Source organism: Corvus hawaiiensis, chromosome 8, assembly GCF_020740725.1.
Source record: "Corvus hawaiiensis isolate bCorHaw1 chromosome 8, bCorHaw1.pri.cur, whole genome shotgun sequence".
In the NCBI taxonomy this organism is placed as follows: domain Eukaryota; kingdom Metazoa; phylum Chordata; class Aves; order Passeriformes; family Corvidae; genus Corvus; species Corvus hawaiiensis.
Window position 1 is genome coordinate 33,505,409 of NC_063220.1, and position 13,368 is coordinate 33,518,776.

The following is a 13,368-nucleotide window of genomic DNA, read 5'->3' on the forward strand; positions in this document are numbered from 1 at the left end:
CTCTCCCCAGCCAGTGTGGAGAAATGAGATGTAGACACCCAGCAGATTTCCATTTTTAGCTTAGAGGGTGTGTTTTTGTGATTTCAGTGCTTAGGTTGGTATAAAGGGGGGAAAGAGAGACAGCCTTAGGTGAAACTTTGTGTAATGCAGACAGGTAGCTGCAGTCATCAGTAGTTCAACCCCAGTCTTTAGGTAGTGTGCTGCAGCACTCTCTAGGACACTCAGCACCAGTTGCTAACTGGTATTTTCCCGAGTAGATCTCTGTTTCTCAAACACTGTATCATCAGCCTCTAAGCATCTCCCTTTCATTTCTTGCTGTCCACTTATTTGCTGTGATTGCAGGTGGTATCTTGGGTAACTCCCATGGACTGTGGTTTACCTCTGGCAGAGCCACAGCCTCAAAGACTTATGTTCCTTTTGTAAAGAAATAGGCTGCTAACACAGGGAGAGACTGGGCAGGGGGTAGGAGACGGGGTAGCTACACCTCTTAAATGAATAGACACCCTTTCTGTGCCGGGTCTGTGGGTTACACATCTCTGCCCTGCTCATATGAAAAACTGTTGAAAGGCTGCAGCCATCAGAGAGGTGTTTTCCATGCGTGCCAGAACAGCAATGCAAATTTGAGCAGTGAGATGACAAGAAACCCACTAAAAGAAATAAAGAAAGGATTTCCTGCCTTGCAGACGCTAAAACCCCATTTTGGGAAGTGAGTGGCTGTGAAAGGCAAGAGGCCATTCAAAGAATTGGGGCTGTGTGCTACCGGGCCCTCCGAGGGTTTGTCTGGTGGAGGGGAAACAGCTCGTGCTCGTGTTAACCTGCTCCCAGAAGGTCTATTTCTTCCAGCCCTCTGAAACAGAGACCAGGCCAGAGATGAATATGCGTTTTCTCTGCCAGTTAATTTCCAGCACAGACTGCACGCAAAATCTTCATTTAAAACGTGTAAATGACAGCGAAAGAGCCACAAGGGAGCCAGATTTTAAGAGACCAATTTGCTGCCTGGCTTTTAATGACTATGCACCATGGTGAGCCCTGTGCTGCTTCACTGCTGAGTGTGCTCAAGGAGACGATGAAAGAACGGACAGACAGACAGGCAGGAGCTCAGCAGAGCCTACATGTCACCCTGGAGGATAAAATATTGTATGTTATGCTCAGAAAAACTGGGAGAGGTGGCCCTGCCTTGCTCCTGAAGAACAGAAGGAGGCTTTGTTTCCCAGACGCATGGCTTGGAGCTGCCCTACGGCACGTTTTGGGGAGACTGCTCCCTGCCCAAGGGGGTTGTCTGTCTGGTGCCCTGTGCCTGGTGGGACACGGATATGATGGGAAGTTCTGCTTCAGTAGAGGGCCTCAGCAGATTAGTTCCTCTGAACACCCTGGGCAGGCTGTACCCCCAAATCAAGCCCCAAATGTTCCCCTCTTGCACTGCAGCTTGCCCGCCTGGGGTGTTTCTCCCTGCTGCCCTCTGCTTGCAGAGCCCTCAGCTGCCAGCTCTTGTTTCCAGATGTTTCCATCTACTTCTTGCCCTGCCTGACTGCTCTCCTCAAAATATTGGGGTCCAAATACCCCACTGCTGGTGCCTGAGGGCTGCCCCAGGATCTGCGTGGGGGACGCGACAGCCCATTTGTACCACCCCATAAAGTGCCCTCGGCTCCCTGGAGGAAAGGAAGACGCAGGCTGTTGTGAGCCCAGCCTCTGCTTTACAATCTCTTTCCTGCCTCTATAAATAACCTCGGCGAGAGTCACTTCAAAGGGAAGGGCTGGCGGCGGAGAGGTGGTTTGGGGACCGAGCAGGACAGGGGCGTCCCACTGCCCGATCCCACCCCGGCGCTTTGCATAAATAAATAAATCATGCAGCAAGGGAGAGGTGGAGAGAGAGGGCGAGCAGAGGAGGTTACTTTGAGAAGCTGCGCAGCTCGCTCATCCCAGCCCCGTAGTTCGGAGGGAGTGTGTCATGTTACAGGGGAGCCACGATCAGCCAGAGCACAACGTCGCCGGAGCAGCTGAGAATTACCTCTCTCTAATGGGGACTTTCATGTGCGAGCTCCTGGCCAGTCTGCGAAGGAACTGAAATTGACAGCTTAGAAAGAATCAAAAACCTATCAGCGAACCAAAAGACTGAAATACAGGAGGAAAAAAAAAAAATCTTGATCAGATTATTTTTTTCCCTCTCGCACTCTTTGCTGCAATTGGATCCTTTTTTTCTGCACCCCTTTTGTGTGTGTGGTTTGTTTTTGTTTTTTAAAGACACTCCCCCCCCCATCCACTTTTGTCATTATTGCTGTCACTTGTGATTTGCTGGCACTGGGATCCCCTTGGACGTTCTTTTTCTATGCCTTCTGGATTGTGCTTCTTGGAGTAGGAGTGAAGCTTTATTTATTCTATTTATTTATTTATTGTTTCTCAGGACAGGGAGGGAATGTTGGAGGAGAAGAACTGGAAAGGCGTCGACGAAGCAGCTTTTGACAGGGGGTGTGTGGCTCCCCCCAGGACCGGCGATGGGGAGAGATGCTGCCGCCTCCCTCTCCTGCTGGGCTCGGGGCTGCCCGGCGTCTCCCTCCTTTCTCTGGTGCTGAGCCTCCTGCTGTACTTTCGGACCTCCGATCTACAGTCCCGGGTGTCCCACTTGGAAGCGGACAGACCCACACAGCTCCCTGCCTGGCTCTCAGCAGACCAAATGGAGACAGCTATTTTGGGAAGAGTTGACCAACTGCTCAATGAGGTCGGTGTTCTTTCATTTGCACGTATAGTTTGCAGTATTATAGATTTTAGGCATATGCATGCTTGCCTAGTCACGTTATCCATTATTTTTCCCTTCCTTAAAAATGTATCTCTGCACAAGTGATGCTGCAGCTAGGCTGAATTCCCTGTTCCTTCAGGTCCCTCCCACCTCTCAAACTTGCTTGGTATTTACTTCTGTCTTCTCAGCCCACGCTGTAGGTGAAACCTGCACTTTGCAAAGAGGAAAGCCTCATCCCTGGTCCTGGCAGGGAGGCAAAAACCTCCAGCCGTTCTGTTCAGGAGTCTTGCATACTGAAGGAGTTAGAATTAGAGCTAGAGGTTAAACCTGGGGATTCAACGTGGGTTTGAGCCCCAGGAGAGGGACAGGCAAGGCATGTCGCAGCTGGCATGGCTATGGGAGGAGGTAATTGCCAACACACTGGTGTTGTGATGGGTTGGCATTGCTGCTGTACCAGTCCTGACCCCTCCTACAGCTCCTGCCTCAGGAAAATGAGACACACTGGCATTGCCAGGATGGTTTCTGGTACTGCCAGAGCATCAGTGCAGAGCATATGGCTGTATTTTACTCACTTGAATCCCATCCAAACTCCACTGGACCCTGTGGGCTCTCTTCTGAGAATGGGGGAGTGCTGCTACTGGCTTCAGCAGATTAAAGAGTGCCCAAAAGTGCAGATTATTGTTGCTGACACCTTTTACTTTGCTGTGTTGATGCTGCTGCAGGCTGTCTGGGTTCCTCTGCTCTGGCTGCAATGAATATTCCTTGCCTTGTTGGGCTTTGAAGTGGTGTTGACATGTGTCCGGGAGCAGATGGTGGCTCATGTCTCTGAACTCTCCAGACAGGTCCTCACTGACCTGTTCCCACAGCTCTAGGAGAGGCTTGGGGGTGAGATTCAGGGCTGCAACCATTTCCACCCACCTCTCCTTTTCTCTGTTTACTCTAGCTTTGGCTTGAGTCATGCTGGAGAGATCCCTAGGGCTAGCCCAAAAACTGTTTGTATCTGAAAAAAATCCCTCATGTGCTGCTATTGCCAAATGAGGCGAGAAATGGGATGATCAGAGTGGTGAGTACTGGGACCTGCCTTGGGCAGTGTTGCCTGGCACCTGGAGTGACCTGGACCCCCTCCTGCTTTCTAGGAGCAGTGAAAGTGTGTGGTGAGGAGTTTAAACCTACAGCTGACAGGCTCAGCTTCTGTTTATGGGTCTCGTGAGAGCAGTCCCTGGATCTGCTGGGGTATGCAGCCAAAAGCCATGAACCTTTGAGTTAGCAAACACTGCAGGAGCTGAAGGAGATGGTTTTGAGTTGCCTCTTTGGATGAGGAATAAGGGAAAGACAGGGTCCATGGGGCAAACCCACTTTAAAAAGGGGTTTGGGAGGGCAGAAGCATTGCAAGTGATTGGATCTGTGCCCTGTGGTTGCACTCTCATGCAGGGACTCCTTCCCTGCCACTAGGCAGGGCCTAACGTGCAGCAATCCCTCTGTTGCTGCTGGCATGAGTCTGCTGGGAAGTCGAAGTTTATCTCTACCGAGATTTGAGAAGTGCCACAGGATGCCTCCTGGGAGTGGTGCCTGGGGCCGGATGGCCTCGCATCCTGCTGGCTCTGCTGGCAGCGGCACCTTTACACCTTTTTATAGCTCGGCTTAGTGAGGAAATGGGGGTCTCATGATGCCCATGTGCCCAGCAGCACCCCTGTTTTCTGAGCAGCCCCCTCTGGTGCTCCTTGGGATGGCCACAGTCCCCATTGTAGCCAGTGTGGGGAGCAGCTGTAGGACAGGAACGACTGCTCGAGGGGCCAGCACTTGCTCCTGAGTACCACCAGGGTTACCAGCTCCATCCTGGTCCGCAGCTTCAAAAAGAGCTTGGAGAAAAGTGCTGGAGACTGTGGAGGAGTAGGGATGCCTGGCCCACATCTCCTGTGCCTTTATACTTGTGAAGGTCTGATGCCCATGGGAGAGGAGGGCTCTGTCCCTCGGGGAGGAGACCCTTGCCAACTATGCTGCCCACTTCTGCTAAGCATCTAAACCTCAGACCTCCACATTCAGCCAGAGGCACTGGCGTGGACCAAGCAGCTCGAGGTCCGGGGCAGGGGGCTGCTGGTGGACAGATGGTGGGGTGCCATATGATGCTTTTGATTAGGAAAGAAAAATCCTTCTGGTCTTCCTTTTCATTAGGTCTGAAGTGGGGCCCTGGACTGACTGGTGAGGGGCAAGGATGGGGAAAAGCAGGGAAGATAAAGGGAACAGGGAGAGGGTGGGAGAAAAAAAAATAAAGCGAAATAAGTCGTGCTGACCATGACTGGGGGAGAGGGCCTGCAGGTGGGCTTGCTGTGATGGACGTGAAAGTGGGATATTCATCTCCCCCTGCTCAGACCCTCACTGCCTCTCATTGTCACATCCTCACAGTTTCCTGGTGTTTCAACCTTAATGGGTTTCACAGCTGCCAGCTCAGTGTTATCCATCACAAAATAAAACAGCAAAGCTTTAAAGGAACCCCAGCTTTAGAAGAAGCTGGTTAGGGGTGGGTAGGGAGGTGGGAGGGGAGGGGAGTCACAGCACAGGAGCACATTTCTAGCTCTGGTGGCTGTGAAAATCAGCTGGAGGGACATGAAGGAGTGAAGTCTGTGAGGGCTGATAGGTAATGCTCAAAACCTGTACTGCTCTGAGCTGGAGTGTGTAATGCCTTCCAGTCTGGGCCATGACTGTGCCCAGGCATGGCCTGGGTGTTTCCAAGGGTCTGCGAGGGATACCATACAGATTGCACTGAGAAGTGTAAATTGCCAAAGTCCTTTTAGAGGCCTTTCTTCGAGACATGCAAAAATAAAGCAAAGTGGCAGGGAGAGGAGCTGGGTTGATTTGCTTAAGACGTTAATTTCAAGGCAGCTGGTGGGGATGTTTTCTTGATCTCGGAGCGTGGTTTTCAAGCACCCGTGGCTGGCTGTGGCAGTGTTACCATCTTGGCTCAGGAGCAAGGAGAGAGCAGCAGATGCTTTCCTAGAAGCAGCCTGACCAGTGCTTCACTCACTACTGTGTAAACCTCTGCCTGGTGTAGGTGAGTACCACAGGGGAATTTTCTACCAGACTCAAACTGACTAGGTTTGCTTGTAAAAACATCTGTGCAGAATGGGCCAGAAACAGGTAGTACAGGGAGAACTTTAACTCCATGTAGGAATTCGAATTCCGCTGCATTTATGAGGCATCATAAAATCATACAAGGAGCACAAATAAACTCACTACTGGCATTTGCAAGAGAGTCAAAGCTTTCCAAAGAAGAAAACAAGGTCCTTTCCCATGCTGGGTAACATTTGGTGCTGTTTCATTTGCCAAAAACTCATCAGGGTGGAGAACAGGATGGATTCAGTGCTGCTGCAAGGAAAAAAAATCCCAGAATTTGTGAGCTTGTAGAGATAGAAATGTGTATGTGTGATGCAGCAGCAGGTAATCCTGTGCACCCTGGGGGAAGATCAACTGCCCCTCAGCCTTCTCAGGGGTTTGTGTTGAACGTATTTGTTGTGGCTCTAGTGAATCTGAAGGGATTCTGGAATGTGCCTGTGAATGGGGAGGGAGCATTGATCCTCACTGCTTTCCCAATAGTCTCATTTCCCTGGAACTCTTTCCTTACTTATGCAAGCAAAGGAGGGACACCACAAAACTCCCTTTCCCTCCTGACTTGAAGCTTTTTTCCCCCCTTCCTATTATTTCATGTCTCAAAGCACACTGCACAATTGTTTCCTAGGGTCTGCAGGCTTGCTCTAAGCATCCCCTGCCTACATCTTTAGCTTAGTGGGTTTTGCCCCACAATCAGATAATTTTTTCCTTTCAACTTCTCTGGTAGCTAAGTCCCATTTCCCTTCAGCTGCTTGCAATCCCTGTACCTAGGTGGTGTTATTTCCAAGCTTTTTGTTCCATCTGGGAGGACTGCTGCTTGCTTTTGCTCTGTGCCACATGGTCCCATGATCCCAGGAGCTGGGCCTTTAAGAAAAAACAGGGAAATTGGAGGTAAAACAATAAGAGTTAACCACCCACCCTTGAAACCCTCCTGATGCTTGTAATAGATTATCTATTTAAGATGTGTTTCTCTTAGCTGTTGGAGATAGTGGTGGGAAATGATTTCACCTCCCCCGGTGACTGCAAACAACTGGGAATGCTAAAGAGCTATTAATCTGCCCCCTTTGAAGAAATGCCCTCCTTCTCACCTAATCTCAAGTGCCCATCCAAAATAGACAGACACTTGCAAGGTTTAGGAGACCACAGCCACGGTCTTTTAATGTCAGAAGTGGTCTTGCTGTTGCTGCTCAGTCCACCCATGTCAGCCCTGTCCTGTCACGCTTGTGGTGAGTTAACAAAAGCCATGGGAAAAGCCTGTGATGACTTTACTGTCCATTCCCAGCACGTGTTTCAGCACGACCCTCTTGGAGACAGGGGATTTTCCCTTTCCTGGCACTCAGCAATGGCTCCCTAAATACACAGAGGTGCAGGCGGAGGTGGTCAGCTGTGGCTCCAGTGCTGGCAACGGCTTTTTTCAGCCACTTTCCATGGTTTAGAGGGAAGATGCGGCTTTTATGTCACTGGATAATGTGACAGATGAGAGCAAGCCGGCTCTGCTGACAAAGCAGTCCCCTCCATAGGAAGTGTTTTCAGCCTTTCTGGAAGGCAAGAGGTAGCCTGTTGCTGCTCTTGATGTTACATGCTCCAGGTAATACTGAAGGTGACAAAGCAAACCCCAGATCCCAGGAAGGCGATTGCAAGCACTAGATTCCCAGAGCCTACCTTCTTTTTAAATTTGCTTACGGAAGCCAACCTTGTCCTAAAATGGAATGGTTTTCTGTTGCCTGGGAATAAAAGTTTTCTGTTTTCTCTTGGAAACATTTTTAGAGGGAAGTACATTTGGTTGGCTCTCCCAAGCAAAGCCAACTTCTTGTGTTGGACCAGGCAATATTTTGCACAGTGGTAATGAGAGAAGCAGAAAAGGCTGGGGGTTTTTGTTTCACCGTTTCCACCCAAAGTTGAGCTGAGGTCTCCAAAAGCCAAGGATTCTTTTTTGTAGCAGTGTTTGCTTAATAGACTGTGCAGGAAACTGAACACCAGGCGCTCCTAAATCCCTAGTATATTTTGCCTCCCACTAAAGGGATGCAATGCCATGGCACCATTGCCCTTTGCACTCTCCAGGGATGTGCAGAGCTCTTGGGCTTGAGGGAGGCACAAGGGATGGGGGAGAATGTGCAAATGCTGGTAAGTGTCTGATGGCTGCATGGTCGTGGTGCACAGGGCTGTGCTCCCAGCCTGCCCAGCAGCACCCGCACCTCCCTCCTGAGGGGCCCTCATCCTTGAGAAGGCTATTTCAGTTGTCCCAGGTCTTTCCACTACCTTGACCCTGCAGATAAAGCCTCAGGGAAACGTTATCGGTCCTGTTCCGTTCCCGGTCATGCTGAAGTCCTGCTGGGTCATCACTTCCCTGTCCAGTTATGCTGCTCCTCACTTTATATGCCTGCACAGCCACCCAGCCAAGGCTTCTTGCAGCACACCCTAACTCGGCCATTCCCCCTTAGCCCCTCCTGTGCCTCTTGGTCACTTGGTGGGGCGGGGATCTGTTCCCTGTTTCCTTGCAGATTTGTGTCCTATAAAGGCCCCTGTTGCAGCCAGGGTCTTTGGACCCTTGTTGGCTAGGAAATGACTTTCTGCTCCTGCCTTTGCAAACCATCACCCCTTCCTCATCTGAGCCTCATTCCCAAACATGGGAACTCCACCCAAATGTGGCAGTCTTGTGTTGAGACATTTTGGTTGGCACATGTGTACATGGGAATGGGGCTGTGTATATCCACATACCCGTGTGAATATCCAAATAAAGGGTCCGCTGTCCTACTTGTGCCTGTGTTTGACCACTAGCACAGTTAGAAGCCAGGCAGTGCTGCAGAGCAGAGCTGTGCCATCTGGGGGTGGCAGCTAGATGGGAATGTGTCCAAATGCAGAGATTCACATATCTCTGCTTTTAACTGAGAAGGTAAACACTGATGAAACACTCTATGGGAACTGGCAATTTTCCTTGCCTAAAACCCTCTCCTCATCCTGATACCAAATCAACTTGCTATCAGAACATTTCAGTCTACCATGCAAAATAAAGTTCTGAAAATATTAAATTTCTAGTCAGTCACAACAACTGTTACTCTTTTGACTTGCAATGAGGAAGTCCTTTCAAAGTGAAAAAATGGAAACGTTCCAGCCAATTCTGCCTTCCTTCATCCCAGATGGAAACAAGTTGATTTACTTTTATCCTCTCTAAAATAATTTTTCCCAAAACGGATGCCTTCTTTCAGGAAGATGCTCAATTACTTGTGAAAATAAAGCAATTTCTATATGATCTTGGGCATGGTCCTCTGTTGTGCCCTACATAAGGCTATTTCTTTTAAAATGTTGGCCCACTTGTGAAGTAGTTCAAAATATAGGAAGGCGTAACTGGGATGGGAAGTTGGGCTTGGAGGTTAGGACAGAAGAGGGAGTGACTCCGTAGCTCAGGAACCCCAGCAGCTCAGCCTTCTCAAATCATTAACCAAGTGTGGTTCGCAGGCATTAATGAATAACTTATTTGGGTTGATTTGCATTTTCTTCACTAAATTACAGTTGTTTCATAGAGTCTATGAGGGGTGGTGAGGATGCTACCCCTGAAGTACATTTTGCTCAGGACATGAGTTAATTTTATTGATGTTTTCAGCGAGGGAAGATGCAGTGGCCTCAGGTGGACTTTATTTGCCCTTCAAGAAATACACAGATGGGCCCAGAGAGCAGGAGACTGACATGCTGGCACCATTAGAAATCCAATTCATACAAAATGAACATTCTGACAAAATTCCACCTTGTGGAAGCTCTTGATAGGTTTTGTTATGTTCTGCCCTTGGGGAAAAATTAAGTGTCACAGCATCTGAAGATTTCAGGGGATGTTGTTGCTGTTTTCAGTTCATCTTCAGCCACAATCTTGCAGTGGGACCCTTCTGTCCATCCAGGTGTCTGCAAGAACATAAGGAGTCTGCTGCAGGGTGGAAGAGGACCTGCTTCAGATCCTTATTTTCTGTCTGCTGAGTGGGTCTTCTGAGAAATGCGGCTTTGTCACGAGGACACAGTCACCAGTTTATTTGCCACTGCTGGCTCTTGGTTTTGTAATGCCTGTCAGGAGGACCACATTTGGAGGCCATTATGAAATTCTCTCAGCCTGCTTTCAATCAAACCCTGCATTTCTAGTTAAAGGCTATGAACTTTATTGCAGTTCTTCGTTCCCAAACTGTTCTGCCCTGTCTCGCCCATCTCTACTTGGGCAGCATCCCCTCCCAGTTCCACTTTTTCAAGAATTTGAGGCTTTGGTTTCAATGGTATAAATTAATCCTTTTTCTGTTTTTCTTCTCTTGGCAGAAATTAAAGTTCCACTTGCCAAGACATCGAGAAGTTCGAGACACACACCAGCGATGCAACTGCCCGGCAGGTAGGGATCTGGGGCAGCTGGCGCTTTGGAAGGATCTTTTTTGTCTGCATCTCATTGAAGGAGGTTTTTAATATGGTCCCTGTGTGAATGCAGAGTTCTGTATACTTGCATAACAGTGTGCTTGAGGTATAGGAAATTGATACAGAGATGTGTGCAACAAGTCTGGTATGTATGTAGATGTCAACATGTGACAGGAACAAGAGGAAGAGTGATAGACATCCAGGTAGATCTCTAGGTAGCCAGTAAAAAGAGAAGGATTGGTCTAGAGGGCGCCAGTGTTCCCACTGATTCTAGATACCAGTTTTGAAGTGGGCAGAGAAGCTCTTCGGAAGTGCATTTTTCTTGGCTGATTTTGGAAGGGTTGAGACATGTAGGCGAGATCCAGCACCAAAGCTGAATCTTGATGAGCCAAAATGCCTCTAGGGTGAGAAGACTTGAATTCCTTGGTGTTCTACAACTATCCGAGGCATCTTGCAGAATAACAGCCTTCTGCTAGAAGCAGCCATTTATGAGGGGCTTGAATGAAGTGGTCACTTGAGGTCCCACTCATATAACATACAGAAATATTACAGGATTGCATAATTGCATTATGGTTTTAATCATGTTAGTGTCAAAAGGCTCTTTGAGACACATCTTCTGAAGTGGTTTCAATACAATAAGTGACAAATTGCTATGGAAAAAACACTTGTGAATGGCATTTCATTCCACGAGTATGAATCATTCAGCCTTCCTCATTGTCTTTTGATGCATTTGACTAGAAAAAAATATAGAAGTGCCAGCTACAACTCACATCCAAAGTTGAAGCTTTGGGAGAATATGAATTTGTATATTCAAACTGGGTGACTGAAACTCATTTTGCAAAGAAGGTGTCAGGGAAACTTATGTCTGGATGAGCGCATGAAAGTAGCATTTCCATTTTCAGTGGTTTCTCCTTTGGTTCTCTCTGCTGTCCAGTGTGAGATGTTTGACAGTTATCTGGTGATGTGTTTAACAAAGGGTATTTAAACATGGTCAACAGTTGGGATAATGATGGATGAAATTACAAAGGGGTTGTCTTTGCTGTAGGTAAGGTCTCAAAATCATTGTATTTAGGCCTGTACAGACATAGGAGGTACAGTCTCTTGCCAGACTAAAATGGATTTGCCACGTAGCAGCTTGTAAAAGCAAGAGTTAAAGCTGTACAGGTTTGTGGTGGAAAAGAACTAAAATCCAGGATCCAGAACTGTAGAACATTGGAAAAAGCCTGATTTGACTAGTCCAGATCAGGACTGTTGGACTTTCTTTTTAGTCTCAGAAAGAAACAACAGGAGCAATTTTGGTTTAAATTTAAAAGATGGTACAAGTGAAATGTTTTCTAAGTATAATTTCTCAAAAGAACAGATAAAAACTGAGTTCAACTGATTTTAAATATCAACATTTTCTCTTCAATGGAAACACAAATCACAGCCCTCCTCCATTTTTAACTTCTTGAGTGAACTTGACATATAAATGCCATAAAACCACAGGAGTGAATGTCCTCCTGGTGTTTCTGAGCCAACTTGAAGAAGGAAACTTAGAACTTGAATGCAGAGCAGAGGAAAAAAGAGATTCACTCATTTTTGAGGCCATCTCAATGTCACGTCCTACACCAACATTTGTGTGATAGATGAATCGCCCAGTTATTTCAGCATTGAGATCATAATACTTGGTTACAGATACCCACATCCCTTGGGAAGCTTTGGCAGCAGTTTGTGATGAGTTTCTCATAACTCTTAGGTGCCTATTCACTCAATTAAGCTTACAGTACTGCTGAATAACAGCTTTGATTTAGGAGGACAATAACAATAAATGTCTCATAATTGTCTCATAAGGGTTGAGGCTTCCTTTTTACAAACTGTCAAACTTGCTTGTCTTCATCAAATATTCTATGGATACAGAAACTATATATAAAATTCTCCCCCACTCTGTCTACTAATCCATTGAGGGAAATGAAACCATACCAGTCTAAAGCTGATGTTGTGGCAGGTGAGGTTTTGATTCGCTTGGAGCAGTACAGAAACAAAGGTACCTTCAGCCAGCTGTTGTCTTGTCTTAGACCCTTTGCTCCAGGGTATTTCCCTTTGGTCTCCAGGCTGATGCAACTCTGGCCACCTGACCATGGTTCAACATGATCTCTCTTCCAGCTAAAGACCTTGGGAATCCTTTTCCTCTATGCATTTTTTCCCATGTGTTTAAGATGCCCCAAGGACCAGACAACATGACTTTTGCGGGAGACCAAGGTATTCAGAAGCGTCAAGATGTTGCAAGATGTGGCGCATGCCTGTTGCTTCTCACTGGCCCACTTCACTGCCTATAAACACATCATGCTCCTCAGCAAAATAAATGTTTATCAGAAGTGACGTTTGACTTCATCTCTGTGAGTCAGGTCCCTGCATGGCAGAGAATGGGAAAAGGAAGACAAGTTCACTTGCTGACCTGTTCAGTGCGGATGTGGAGGTCCAGGGCAGTGTCACCCACTGCCATAGAAGAGCTTCAGAACAGATGGAGTTGTGAACATAAATGGTTTGGAAAGGCTGGGGATAGGAGAAAAAGAAGATTGTGAAGTATGTGGCTGTGCTGTGACTATCTGAGAGCGTGTGATAAGGATTCTAGGAATAACATGGTCAGGAAGACAGCATAGCTGTATTTATAGCAGACGATAAGGAAATATAAGTTTCCTTTGACTGGGAAGCGGCTACTTCAGATCACTTGGGCTGGGTGTGACTACCTGTGAGATGTTGCTCCTTGGCATTGTGTTTTTTGAGCTTAGAGGTCACAGTGGGCTTCTCCAGCAGTGTCTTGATGGGGACAACACAGCCCTCAAGTTTAACATAACCTATCTGGGTTATCAATGACTTTGTTCCCTTCAATAGGTAACCTCTGTCATTCCTTCCATCCCCATTTACTGCTACATGCATCTGGGACAACTTTGTGCAGTTTGGAGAAGAGACCTGGGGAAGAGGTTGGGGAAAACTCAATGGCAGCAATGACTGTACCCAGCTATTCTCCAGCCCCAGCCCCTGTGCTGAGATGGGGCCAAGTGTGGGCAGGGAGCTCAGCACAGGTTTTGGTCTGAGGTTGTTGCATGTGTGGATGTGACTTGGGGAATTTTTCTGGGACTGAGCAGATGCTTTTCCATATGGTGTGT

The 13,368-nt window shown here is 47.7% G+C and overlaps 1 protein-coding gene across 11 annotated transcripts in view; it reads left to right on the forward strand.

Moving 5' to 3' along the window:
• Positions 1–1,761: 1,761 nt before the first annotated feature.
• COL13A1 (collagen type XIII alpha 1 chain) overlaps positions 1,762–13,368 on the forward strand; it is a 90,308-nt gene continuing 78,701 nt past the window's right edge. For 4 of the 11 annotated variants that reach the window (XM_048311582.1, XM_048311583.1, XM_048311588.1 and 1 more), the window contains exons 1-2: positions 1,764–2,716; positions 10,133–10,202. In XM_048311582.1, the coding sequence (XP_048167539.1) occupies positions 2,414–2,716; positions 10,133–10,202 (373 nt within the window). In that variant the 5' untranslated portion in view covers positions 1,764–2,413. Of the gene's footprint in view, positions 2,717–10,132; positions 10,203–13,368 lie in introns of all 11 variants that reach the window. The other 7 variants (XM_048311585.1, XM_048311589.1, XM_048311580.1 and 4 more) reach the window with 4 other exon arrangements.